Source organism: Brassica napus, chromosome A9 (genome assembly GCF_020379485.1).
Source record: "Brassica napus cultivar Da-Ae chromosome A9, Da-Ae, whole genome shotgun sequence".
In the NCBI taxonomy this organism is placed as follows: domain Eukaryota; kingdom Viridiplantae; phylum Streptophyta; class Magnoliopsida; order Brassicales; family Brassicaceae; genus Brassica; species Brassica napus.
In genome coordinates, this window is record NC_063442.1 from 6452681 (window position 1) to 6466422 (window position 13742).

The 13742-nt window shown below is 32.3% G+C and overlaps 2 protein-coding genes across 3 annotated transcripts; both read left to right on the forward strand.

Annotated features, from left to right (window-relative positions):
* The first annotated feature begins 957 nt into the window (after positions 1-957).
* On the forward strand, positions 958-3516 carry LOC106366376 (pentatricopeptide repeat-containing protein At2g17670). Of its 2 annotated transcripts, none has more exons than XM_013805977.3 (2): positions 958-2425; positions 3197-3516. In XM_013805977.3, exon 1 carries the CDS (start codon positions 1052-1054, stop codon positions 2420-2422), a length of 1371 nt encoding a protein of 456 aa, XP_013661431.2. In that variant the 5' UTR covers positions 958-1051; the 3' UTR covers positions 2423-2425; positions 3197-3516. The 2 variants fall into 2 exon arrangements, with proteins under 2 accessions (XP_013661431.2, XP_048595577.1); XM_048739620.1 differs by lacking the exon at positions 3197-3516 and adding an exon at positions 2720-2894 and having other exon boundaries at positions 1032-2425.
* A 6921-nt stretch (positions 3517-10437) lies between these two features.
* On the forward strand, positions 10438-12884 carry LOC106365474. Its single transcript, XM_013804896.3, has one exon. The coding sequence runs from the start codon at positions 11024-11026 to the stop codon at positions 11888-11890; it is 867 nt and encodes a 288-aa protein (XP_013660350.2). The 5' UTR covers positions 10438-11023; the 3' UTR covers positions 11891-12884.
* Positions 12885-13742: the final 858 nt, after the last annotated feature.

Consider the following 13742-nt stretch of genomic DNA (forward strand, 5'->3'; position numbering starts at 1 on the left):
GCTCCTTCAACGTGTTTCTTTTTCAGAACTTCAGATATCAGACAAGATTTGCTCTTCCTCATTACAAAAACTTTTGTTTAATCTTTCTTGATTTTGTCTGCAAATTATGAATCAATGCCTTGTGTTATTGTTTCAATTAGAAAAACGAGAAGATCATTGAGTTATTCTGAGAAGAGAAATTGTTTGAAATAATATAACTTGGTTACCACTTTTAATATTACCATATCATAACATTTGAGTTTAGTGTTTACTGATTACTATTTAGAGTTTAATATTTTATAAATAATTTTAAATATTAATAAATGCATTAAGGGAGTTGATTTAGTTTTTTTCATTACAAACTTAAGGTATTAATGAAAATGATTATCAATTAAGAAATTTTTTAAAAATACTATCAAATTTGTGGTAAAATTAAAATTCTCCTTTTTGAGAAAATCTGTCATATTTAGCCTCCATAAATTGTTGTTTTTGAATAAAAAATGATTTTGCCTACAAACTTGTACAAAAAGTAAAGAACAAGTGGGAAACCCTAATACACACTGAAATTGGATCGACCACCAAACCAAACTATCTGAATCGTAACTGACCCAAACAATCTTAAACTTTCCGATATTTATATGTATAGAACATTTGGAACTAATATGAAAACAACGTGAAAACCTGAACGCTTAGAAATGTACACGTATTGTGAACCCATAGACTCTTAAATCTACAAGGGCCTCCAGATTTTTTTCTTTCAGTACATCATCATTTATAGGTTTCTCCGAGCTATCATGTTTTGTTCTATTAAAGCAAACAAATATTTTTGTTTTTTTGAATTTATTCAAATGCAAGCAATCAAAGACAACAATAAACATGATTATTAACATTTTACCAAGAAAAAAAAAACAATAAACATGATCCTAAGTAAAAGCGACTGTAAAAGCCCAACAGGCCCAATGAAGAAGTACGCAGTAGAGCGCGAGTGTGACTACCTACCACCATTCGCCTTCCTGTCAACCCCTACAAAAACCCTAAAACCTCCCGGCGATCGAAGCAAAACGACAAAAAAATGGGGAAGATTCCGTCGTCGTTTCGCTCTCTAACGTCGACGCAACTGATCAAGAAACCAACCCCACCTCCTCCCCCGCGAAACTCCCAAAACCGAATCACCGGAACTCATCACGACTCCCCAAAACCTCCCCATACCACTCACTCGAGAAACCCTTTCAAATCCCCAAACCTCTCCTCCGCCAAATCCCTCTTCAACTCAATCGCCGCCACCTCCAAAACCCCCCTCGACACCAAGTTCCACAACTCCGTCCTCCAATCCTACGCCTCCATCGCCTCCGTCGACGACGCCGTCAACCTCTTCCACCACATCCTCAAATCCCAGCCCACTTTCTCCCCGGAGCCGTCCACCTTCAACATCCTCCTCTCCCACGCCTGCAGATCCCCCGACTCGCCTCTCTCCAACGTCCACCGAGTCCTCAACCTCATGGTGAACAGCGGCGTCGCGCCTAACAACGTCACCACCGACATCGCGGCCCGGTCCCTCTGCGAATCGGATCGGATCAGCGACGCTAGAGATCTGGTGATGGAGCTCTCCGAGAAGCACTCGCCTCCGGATATGTTCACTTACAACTACCTCCTCAAGCAGTTATGCAAGTACGAGTCGTTGAACGCTGTTTACGAGTTTAGGGATAAGATGAAGGAGTCGTTTAACGTGAAGCCGGATCTTGTTAGCTACACGATCTTGATCGATCATGTGTGTAACTCCAAGAATCTAAGGGAAGCGATGAAGTTAGTTAGTGATCTTGGTGTTGACGGTTTTAAGCCTGATTGCTTTGTGTATAATACTATTATGAAAGGCTTTTGCACGTTGAGTAAAGGGAGCGAGGCGGTTGGTGTTTTCAAGAAGATGAAGGAGGACGGTGTTGAGCCTGATCGGATCACTTACAATACTTTGATATTCGGGTTGTCGAAGTCGGGGAGGATTGAGGAGGCGAGGAAGTATCTGCAGACTATGGATGAGGCAGGGTATGAGCCTGATGCGGTTGCTTACACGGCGCTGATGAATGGGATGTGTAGGAAAGGAGCGAGTTTGGGCGCGTTGAGTTTGTTGGAAGAGATGGAAGCGAGAGGGTGTGCTCCTAATGATGTCACTTATAATACTTTGCTTTATGGGTTGTGTAAGGGGAGGTTGATGGAGAAAGGGATCGAGTTTTATGAGATGATGAAATCGAAGGGTTTGAAGCTTGAGAGTTATGCTTACGCTACGCTTGTGAGGGCGCTGGTTAGAAGTGGGAAGGTCGCAGAGGCGTATGAAGTTTTTGATTATGCGGTTGGGAGCAAGAGTTTGAGTGATGCTTCTGCGTATGCTACGCTTGAAACTTCGTTGAAATGGGTGAAGAAGGCGAAAGAGCAAGGGTTGGCTGACTGAATGGTATTCTCTGGCTTGAGCTTTGTTGATGTTCTTAGTTTTCGCAAGTTGTGTTTCTTTTGTATTGAATCAAAAAGGAATGAACTTGATTACTTGTACGAAAATGAACAGTTATTTCTTAAGGGTGCCAGCATTGATTAATGACAATAGGTTGTTTAACTGTGTTGGTAGGCTTGTGACCTGAGATCTCTTAAAGTGATTTTTTTGTGTGTTTCTCTCCTGTAGTGTCATGCAAACTGTTCTTGTAAGCTGTTGTGAATTCCATGATTGGCTTAACCGGCTTTCTTCTTTGTGCAGGTCCTGTTTCTTTTTTAAAGTTGTATCTTTTTAAAAGGAATAAATTTATAAGCTATATTCATATGAACGGTTAAGTATGTTGTTTAACTATATGCATATGAACACTGTGTATGAAAGTCGTGAATTTGACATATGAACACTAATGTATGAAAGTGTATGAACACTCTGTTGGTAATGTGCTGAGTCACATGAGATCTTTTAACATGTTATAATGAGTTCTTAAAGACTCAAGCTCTATGAGTTACCTACATTCGGTGAAGTTTTGTTATAATTACCTTCTTGCCTTTAGTGTCATTTACTCTGTTCTTAGCAGTTTTTTTTTTGTGTGGATGCCATGATTGGTTTATTGATCTTGTCTGGGACTGTTACCTGAGAGATCAAGGAGATAATATTTGCTTTTGACAATTGCGACACCGGTTCAAAGGTAAATCAAACAGAGTATCTGAGTAAAGATTGTTTCTTTTCTATGGCTTGCAGGGAAGATACTGTTATCTTCATCGAACAAGCAGCCAAGTGCAGAGTATTGTGAAGTTTCAGTTAAATTACAACCAAATAATTGAGGGGACAATAAAACAGAGGACAACGTTGGTGGAATCATATAGAAGATTTTTCAGAAAGGACAAGTGGTCAATGTTCTGGTATTAGTCAATTATTTGGCGAATAAACGTTTGTTGTTTATTTTGTTATTTTCTGTCATGTTTGATTATATATTGTATATTGCTGAAGCATCTGTTTCCTTGTTCCCTCATCTAAACAACAGAACGTTACGGAAAATTTTATATCAAGAAATGTACGTACGATGACATCCACCAATACAAGATTCTCCTACTAGGCCTATGAAAATTAACCGGACAAATATCAGTTTTCAGTTCAGGCTCAGCTCTGCAAGTTAAAAAAATCGGTTATTTGTTTGGTTGTGAGTTTAGTTCAATTCGCTAGAAGGTAAACAATCTGGTTAGTGGTTCAGTTTGTTCAGTTTTTTTTTAAAAAATTAATATTTTAAAGGAAATCATACTGGTTTATAGCAGAACAAACCAAAATTAGATTTAATATTTATTATCAAATTTAACTGAAATAAAATTATATGAATTTTTAACTAAATTAAATCGTTGTCTAATACTTTAACCAAAATAATCTGAAATGATCAAATATAATCAAAATTTAACCAAATTTAAAATCCAAATTCATTTGTACAATTTGGCAGAATGTTTAAAACTGAATCAAATCAAAATTTTCCTTTCAGTTTAACAAAATTTGTACAAACCATAGGAACCAGAAATCAAATCAACCGATTCAAACAGAAATGTGCAAACCTATTCTAAGCTATAGATTATTAAGCAACCATAGCCTCTAGCCTTTATATCTTCGATAAAATAATTTAGTTTGGTGATTGATCGCATACCATTTTTGTGTTTTCATGTTCACGACCGGTCCAGAGGGCAAGCGACCCTAGCAGTCGCTTAGGGCATACAATTTTGAAAATGCATATTTTATGCAACTTTCATATTAAGAATTTTTGTTAGTGTTTGTTTGTAAACATAATTTATTATTTTAATTATGATATTTATAGAGTAAATGCATAGCAAAATAATAACATTTTTCATATTAACAAATGATTATAGTAAAATTATGATTGAATATAGTCAAATGTTACCACATAATAATATTGTCAGACAATTAATTTTATTACAATATTTTCACTTATCACTAATGAGATTGAAAGCATGAAAAGGCTATGGTGATATAGTTGCTAGTAGATTGACTTCTCTTTATTGTGTTTATAGTGAGTTTCTGTTTTTAAGGTTTTCATACAAATGATGTATTGATTAAACAATTTTTTTGAGGTGACTAAATTTTATTTTAAAAATAAATTGAATTAGTTTATATTTTTAATGTCAATTATATTATATATATATATGATATGATATTAGATAAAACCACAAAATATGTGTGGTTAAAATTTTGTTTAGGCCGGCACTGTTCATGTTATTTGAAAATGATTTTACTATATACTTTAGATGCTTGTAAACATGTGTGTGAAAATGTAAAAGAATTGATCTATTCAAATCAGCTTTTTCAGTTTTAAGATTATCGTGCTGAAAATTCTATTCAGGTTAACGCTACTAGATCATTTAATTATCCGGTCATTCATTTGTTAAAAAAATATGTACATTTTATATTTATCAAAAAATCAATTTTACATCTTGTTCACCACCATGTCTTCGTTGATTACGTTCCCTCCATACGCAGAAGTATATCTTATTCATCAACCAAGGTAATGTATATATACTACATAAATAATGTATATACAACATAAATAACGTAAGCTGACTAGGAGTAGGAAATTCATAGATTAATCTAAATCCCTAAGATATATGAAATTATTCTTATCTCTCATTACTCCCGCTTAAGTTAGTAATGACATGTTTAGAACGCCTAACTTGGACAGTAGATAATGAAACTTTTGTGTAGAAAGTGGTTTCGTTAGTAGATCCGCTGGTAGATTCTTGGTTGAAATGTGGACAGTAAAAAGTAGTTTATTTTGAACCGCATCACGTACTGTATGACATTCATTCTGCACATGATCAGTACGTTCATAGAACACCGGGTTTTTGGCTATATAGATTGGTGAATGACTATCATAAGAGAGTTGCGTAGGGACGATCATGTAAAACCGAACTGTAGAAGTAGTCGCTTAAGCCATTTGAGTTTGCATGTTGTGTCTGCCATGGACCTATACTCAGCTTCAGCTGAAGAGCGAGATACAGTACGTTGTCTCTTGGTATTCTATGAGACTAGTGAGTCTCCAAATAAGACAAGATAAGCACTCAATGATTTACATGTAGGCAGACAAGCTGACCTGTCTGCATTACAAAATGCAGCAAGCTGAAGGTCACGGTTGGATGATAACATTATCCCCTGATTCGGACTACCTTTTAAGTACCGGACGACCCTTGAGGCAGCAAGCCAATGATCTTCAAGTAGTTTTTGCATGAATTGAGAAAGAATTTTAACCACATAGTTAAGCTCAGGTCTGGTAAAGGTAAAGTATAGTAAACGGCCGACCAGACGCCTATACTTGCTAGGATCCGCAAGTGGTTTACCATCAGATTCAGCAAGCTTATAATTTAACTCAGTTTGGACAGGTGATGGCTTTGCACCAAGAAGACCACACTCTGTAATTACATCCAAGGCATACTTTCACTGAGAAACAAAGATGCCTTCAGGACCTCTTGCGATTGCCAAACCATTTTTTTTTTACCTTGCCTAAATCCTTCATGTTAAAATATTTGTTCAAGTAGTTCTTAAACCTCTGATAATAGAAACATCATCTGCGGCAATGATAAATCATCGTCATAGACTAAAATTGTAAGCATATATCTCCTCGTATAAAGGAAAATTATGAGTAGTCTTCATAACTCTGGACAAAACCGAAATCCAATAGAGTTTTGCTCAGCTTTGCAGACCAGCACGTAGGTGATTGTTTGAGTACATAGAGTGACTTTCAAAGTCGACACACTTTAGTAGGAACACTGGATTTAAAACCAGGAGGTAATTGTATATAAATTTCTTCTTTACGATCACCCTGTAAAAATACATTATGAATTATCCATCTGATGAATTTCCCAACATATAGCAGCTGCAATTTTAAGAAACATGAGCAACATGAGCAAATGTATCCTTATAATCAGTGCCCTCCTTTTGGCAGATTTCCACAAGCAACTAATCTGGCTTTGGGTCGTTATTACATACTAATTATTATTGTCTATAATTAAGTGGGAATGTAAACATTATTGAGTGGTCTTTTATTTCCAAATTAATTCTCATTGAGTCACATATCGACATTTTCCCTTGATTCAAACTTACATACTCTAAATTTGCTTTTGAAATAGCCAAAATGTTAGAACATCTGGACAAATCCTGATTAAACGAACTTTGATTGATATATGTTTTTTGTCCCATGATATACTTGATTAATATTGAAGCTGAATCTGCTTAATAGATGGGTGCATCTCTTTCCATTTGCCTCCGTTGATAGCTATGTTGATAGCTCTGGGACAAGTCTCGACTTCTGATTCTATGCGCTACCTACTGGTATCTGCGCTTGTTGTTACTATTATTATTTTTTTTGATGTCTTTTCATATTTTTCGGTTTTACTTGGAACCAATGGTGAGATCTTTGTATATCCAGAAACTCATGGATAAAGGTTACTTCAGTGTTAAAAAAAAGATATACTTGATTTGTAGTCACTGATGAAATTTACCTAATTTGTATTTGAAATATGGCTAGTTGGCAAATAAGCCCATATAAATTCTCAATAATTTGGTGAGTTAACTCTTTGTTAAGTTTTGCTTCTGTCATGTTGAACATTTTTTGGTCTCCCCCATTAAACAATATAACGCTACGAGAATTGAAACATGAGGAAGAAATATACGTACCACGAGGTCCACGAATACAACTATACAAGATTCCTCTACCCTTATATTGTAAGCGAAAGGTCTCTTAATCTACACTAGCCTAGCTTTTTATTTGACTAGATCATCATATATCTCTTAGTATAAGTTTCTACAAGCTGTCATGTTTTGTTCTAATACATATTAGATCTTAAAAAAAATAATACATATTAGTAAATGCCAGCGATGAAGAAGAGACAACAATGGAGACAATACACTAGGGAGCTAGATGTTGCTGGATTTGTTTCTAATAATTTGTTAACACATAGCCGGACCTCAATTAAAAAAAAAATAAACATTCGCTTAAGGCATCTAATTTTTTGGAGACACACGAACAATAATCTTGCATCATTAGCTTCAAAAGGGTCTATTAGGATGCAATATGAGTGTCCAAGCATCAACGATGAGCTCATTCAAGAAACAGTATCTTTGTTGAGTATTATTGGAGCTTATGTGTAACACTAAAATTAACACCTAACTGTTGTAGAGAACAATTTACATTTTACCAAAAAAACTATTGTAAAGAACACATGAATAAACATGATCAATATACTTCAATCCAACCTATCTTTTTTTTTTCTTTTTTTTTTTGAGCAAACCAACCTATCTTCTTATATAAAATTATCGATGCCTAATTTCTTCTTCGTTCTTATTCTAGCTCAAAATTATTTCAGTTTTAAGAAGGTTGGTTTAGGAATTTGAGAAAGAATTAATTCATTCTAAATCCAAATAAATATCAGATTTAAGTAGATTTTAAAAATATAGTATTATAAATTTAAAGTGATTTCATGAAAGAGTATTAGAAAATATATATTTAAAATTTCTCAGTTATTTAAAATGATAGTTTGTAAACTTCATAACCCTATTTTTATCGTTTATTTTTTTATGAAATGTATAAAGTATATATAAAAGTTGAATAACTTTATTAAATAATAATTTTACATTTCTTCCCTAATTTTTTTTATTTAAAAAAAAAATCAAAGTAAAAAAATAAAAATTTTGATTTTTAAATATAATTTCTTTCAAACCCGACCAAATAATATTTATAGGTTTATTGACGAAATCCATACATTCAATCAACTTAAGTTTCGAAGATTTTATACAATGATTAATCCATTAACTTTGCATTGAGACCGTCTTCATAAATGCTAGATACAAGAAGGTAGAATTTAAGGGAAAAAAAAACTCTTAACTCTTTGATCCAATAGGTCTTTCTAACCACAAAATGGAGATTTGAATTTAAAAATGTGATTAAAAGTACCAATAAAAATGAGATATATCATTCTACGATAAATTGAAAAAAAAAAACGATGTTCCCTCACTTTAAAAATCTATTAAAGCAGTTTATATGATTGGAACAACAATAATCTGTGTGATGTGTGTACGGCAAAAAACAAAAAAAAAAACACAAAAGAATTATATGAACGTTTATTTGTTGTTCCCAGTGAAAAAAACTGATAGATGATGGACTTCAATTTAGAAATAGATAATTAACAAAATCTGTAGGGCCAAATCTCTAATTATATTCATATCTGTTTTTGTTGGGTCAATTCTTTTCAAACAAATTAGAATGATTTTATAAAATACATATATGCAAATAAAGTTATAGAATATTATGTAGCTACCTGAATAAAATTTACATACATTTTAATCAATTAAAAATCTTAATTTTATGTTATAACTGAAATATATAGACAATAAGAATATTTATATGAAGTGTTTTTAATATGATATATATGAACACAAAAATGTATTCATATTTCTATACGTTAGCAACATCAGCTATTTTTGTTTGCACTAATCTACAATCTAATAAACCATTATACTCCCTCTGCTTCAAAAAATAATATATATATATATATATATATTACAGTGTTTTTGATTATTTTAAAATACATAATGTTTTGATATTTTATATTAATTTTAGTTTTATTGAAAGTTGCATGACCAATGATGTTTTATAGTGTTTTTTTTATGATTGGTTGAATTAGTTTTAGTTTATATTTTAATGCTACTTTTTAGGTTAAAGTGTATGTCTTAATTCTTGTGCATTCAACCAAAACATCAACTATTTTGGAACAGATGAAGTATATTTTATTTAAGTAACATAATAATTCAATAATAGCTATTACATAAAAATATATATATATAAATATTAAAAATAAGTACATTGTACAATAAATATAATAACAAAAATAATTATGAAAATGTTCAAATATATATTGTATCTGGATATAAATGCTTAACACTAATTATAAAAAAAATATTAAACTGATTATAATATTAATCGGATGACAAAAAAAGATTATACTACTAACCAAATTATTAGCAAAATAAATTATACAAAAAAACTAAAACAATAATAGTGCGGCTTTTAAACAACAAGACTCACTTGACGTCAAAAAACACTCCATTAACGTTAAAATGATAATTTAAAATCTTATTTTCTCCGTTTCATAAAGAATATTACTTTGATATTTTAATATAAACTAAGAAAATAATTGTAACGCATTTATATTCTTATTAATTATATATATTTAATTAATCATTGAAGATTAATGTAATTTATAATAAATATTAGCTAAAATAAGTATAAAATACATTTGCAATTTTAAAATGACATTTTTTGTTTAACAAGAAAAAATTGTCAAAATGATATTCTTTGTGAAATGGAGGAAATATGTAAATAAGAAAAAAAATTCTGATAAGACAACATGAAGAAACTAGGAAAATTTTGAACATCTGAAACCCTCTAAAAATAACTAAAAAGAAAATTGGTTCAATTTATGAGCATATTAATTATAATATATCATTTTAAATTAAAGTCACTTGATGAAAAGTATTAAAAGTTTTTAGATACTACTATACATTTTGAGTTGTACTAATTATATAAACAAAAAGGCTTGGGGACAAAATAATTCTGAGTTTTAGGACTTTGATTAATTCCAAAGCAAAAGACTAAGAACCAAAAAAAAACAAAGTATGAATGGCAGCATACATTTACAATATTCTTAAATAACACTAATTATGCAGAAAACATTAGGTGCAAGTGCAGCTCCCCTTTTGTGAACTACACAAATATTAGACAAAGGATAAAACCAAAAGTTTTGACATTATTACATCTAATATTTACATCAAAAAATCATTTTGCATTAGTATTTCATTATGTAACTATTAACGGCTAATAACAACATGGGTTTTGCTGATACTTTATACGATTTTTCTAAATTACAAATATCGACAATGATCTTTTATTGCTGGAGCATGTGCCAGACCCATTAATCAAATGACTACACGTTGCAGTGTTTTTCTTCTTCGGAAAATCAAGAAATCAACCAAATGTGGATACAATCAAGTAATCAACAGCAAAAAGATCGTTTCTCTTCCACGTGTCGTAAAGTGAGACTCTGAAGCTAATCATCATATTCAGAAACTTTATATTAAACTATAGAAGAACGTAACAGACAACCTAGGGAGGATGGGACGGGAATAATATGGTTGAGGAAGATCTGGATTTCTTCACCTACCCAGACAATCTATAGACCGTTGATATTATTTTAGTTTCGAAAATCGACTAGAACATTAATTATGTGGCAAAACTGGAAGCACACCAGACGATGAGTCATAAGTTTTGTGGCCAAACTATTACGCATAATTTGACAAACGAATTTATACAAAAAGACATGACAACTCAGACTCACAAAATTAAAATATTAAAAAAATCTTATTGTTGTTGAAGTTTTGTTGGTAGACGTAACATACGTTACAAATCCCTAGGATATAAATAGAGCTCGTTGAATAAAATCAGTATAGAGAAACAAAGCTCAACAACAAGAAAAAAAAACAAATATGGCAATGAAGATCATCAAGAATCATGTAAGATCGATAAGTTTACCTTCAAGATCTCATCCCAGCACTGCAGCGATTGAGGAATCGCTAGACAAATTTCTTATCACTATGAACACGAAGACAGTAACGTCATCTGAATCGGTTAACTCCGGTTTAGTGGGGTTGGAGGATCTGTACGAGTGTACGGAGGAGTGTCTGAAGATGGGTTCCACACGAAATGTGTTGTCGTTTAATGCTGAGAGGAAGAAGATGAAGGGAGAGTTTATGGAGGAAATGCTTGATGGGTCGTTGAAGCTAATGGATATATGCAACGCCTCAAGAGATCTCATGGTTGAGACTCATGAGCATGTTCTTGGTCTTCAAATTTGCGCTAGGAGAAGGCAAGATGTCGACTTCTCGGACTACGTCGGGTTTAGGAAGAACATGAAGAAAGAAGCGAGGAAGCTTCTAGGATCCTTGAAAAACATTAATGTAGGGTTAGTAATGAGAGATAATGATCTGGATCAAGACCGTGATGTTCATTTCTTTGCCGTGAATCACGCTATGAGACGTGTTGTCTCGATGACGGTTTCGGCCTTGAAGTCGTTCTTGGAGTTCTTGTCGGGTCGAGAAAACGGAAACGACATAAGGAGCAAGTTCGCTTTGGTCCTCATGAAGAAGAAGTTTCATGGTTATGATAAGATAGTCAAAAACGAGTTGGATGATGTAGATTCAGCTATATCTGGAGATTCTTGCTCTCAAGAGGAACTTCATAGGAAGCTTGAGGACCTTGAGGTGTGGACTGGGAGGTTTGAGAAAAGTCTAGAAGGTTTGTTTCGAAGGTTGATTAGAACACGGACCTCGCTTCTCAACATCATTTCTCAATAGATGTATATGTATGTAATATTGTAATCTTTGTGGGCATCTGATTTTAGAGGAATTGCCGGAGGGTTACTTACTATACTCATAAGATTTTGTAAATGCTAGTTTAGTTAATTATATTTATAGAAATATTTTATCAAATATATAGCAATCTTTCGATCACACGTTTTGGTATCACTTAGTGATGATATTACCAATTTGAATCACTGGATGTAACATGAAAAAATCACCGAGAGTGTCTAGTGAACAATTATATTCCCAAATACTCACTTTTTCCAAACCTTTTCGCCAGGTGATGTCCGTAAAGAATTGATGCTCGAAATGGAAAAAATACATTAGGCATTGCGGATTTAACTGATCAAATACTGATCTAGCAATACTAATCTAGTAGATTAAACGGATTGAGTGGAACAAATATACATTTAACCGTACAAGAGTGAGCAGATATAATGGGAAAAGTGCCAATTTCGACCCCAACAATTTCAGTCGTGCCAAATACGACCCGAACAATTGATCAGTGCTAAATACGACCTCAACTCAATTATAATTCAAAAAAACTACCCGAACTTTTTAAAACGTGTCTAAATCTACATTGACTCTAACAGAAGTTAGTCAACCGTTAACAAGATAAAACGACATCGTTTTGATATACGAGGAAAAGTGCCAATTTCGATCCCAACACTCTCAATCGTGCCAAATAGGACCCGAACAAATGGCCAGTGCCAAAAACGACCTCAACTCAATTATAATTTAAGAAAAATTATCCAATCTTTTTTTTAAAACGTGTCTAAATCTACATTGACTCTAACAGAAGTTAATCAACATTTAACAAGATAAGACGACGTCGTTTTGATATATGTATTTTTTTAAAAATATGTTCATTTCGGAACTCAAATCCGTACTGAGATATCCTTTTAAAGGGGCACACTAACAACTAGACTAAAATAATTTTTTGAAATATTATTACAAATTGAAATTCTCCATTATATAAACTACTATTCTTCTTCATCTTATCCAATTTAAAACTTTGGTGATTACTTTATATATTTTAGTTATTGCTTAATTTGTCTAATATTTTGTACAAGATATCTTAGTGAAAGAAAGGTAAAAGGCCTCTTAACATTTTTGAACAAAATATCAAAATATATAATATTAACTTTGAAAACTAAAAAAATTTCCACTTAATTTTAAAAATTAAAAATAATTTATATCAGAAAATTGTATAAATAAATTCAAAGTTTTAAGCTTATTTAAGATCGTATAATAATAAATACTTTATTATTTATATTTTAGTAAGATATAATTTTATTAAAGATATGATAAATAAGAAAAACATGTTAATGTATTTATATAAATCAGAAAAAATTGTCACCAAAATTTTAAATTAGATAAGATGAAGAATAATAGTAGTTTATATAATTTCAAATTTGTAATAGTATTTTAAAAAGTTATTTTTATCTAGTTGTTAGTGTGCCCATTTAAAAGGGTATCACAACACGGTTTGAGTTTATATATATATATATATATATAAACGTCGTCTTCTTATCTTGTTAACGGTTGACTAACTTCTGTTAGAGTCAATGTAGATTTATGCACGTTTTGAAAAGTTCAGGTAGTTTTTCTTAAATTATACTTAAGTTGAGGCCGGTTTTGGCACTGCCCATTTGTTCGGATCCTATTTGGCACGACTGAGAGTGTTGGGGTCGAAATTGGCACTTTTCCCCAGATATAATTATTAATATATACTAGTATTTCACTCCGTGCTGCACGATCAATTTCTGCTTGCTTTTAAATTCTATATGAAAATAAAATTATAGTGTTCTTTATTTCTTGCTTTTAATCAAAATTGAATTTACAA

Coding starts and splice junctions, on each gene's coding strand:
- LOC106366376 (XM_013805977.3), top strand. CDS start 1,052: ATGGGGAAGATTCCGTCGTCGTTTCGCTCTCTAACGTCGACGCAACTG.
- LOC106365474 (XM_013804896.3), top strand. CDS start 11,024: ATGGCAATGAAGATCATCAAGAATCATGTAAGATCGATAAGTTTACCT.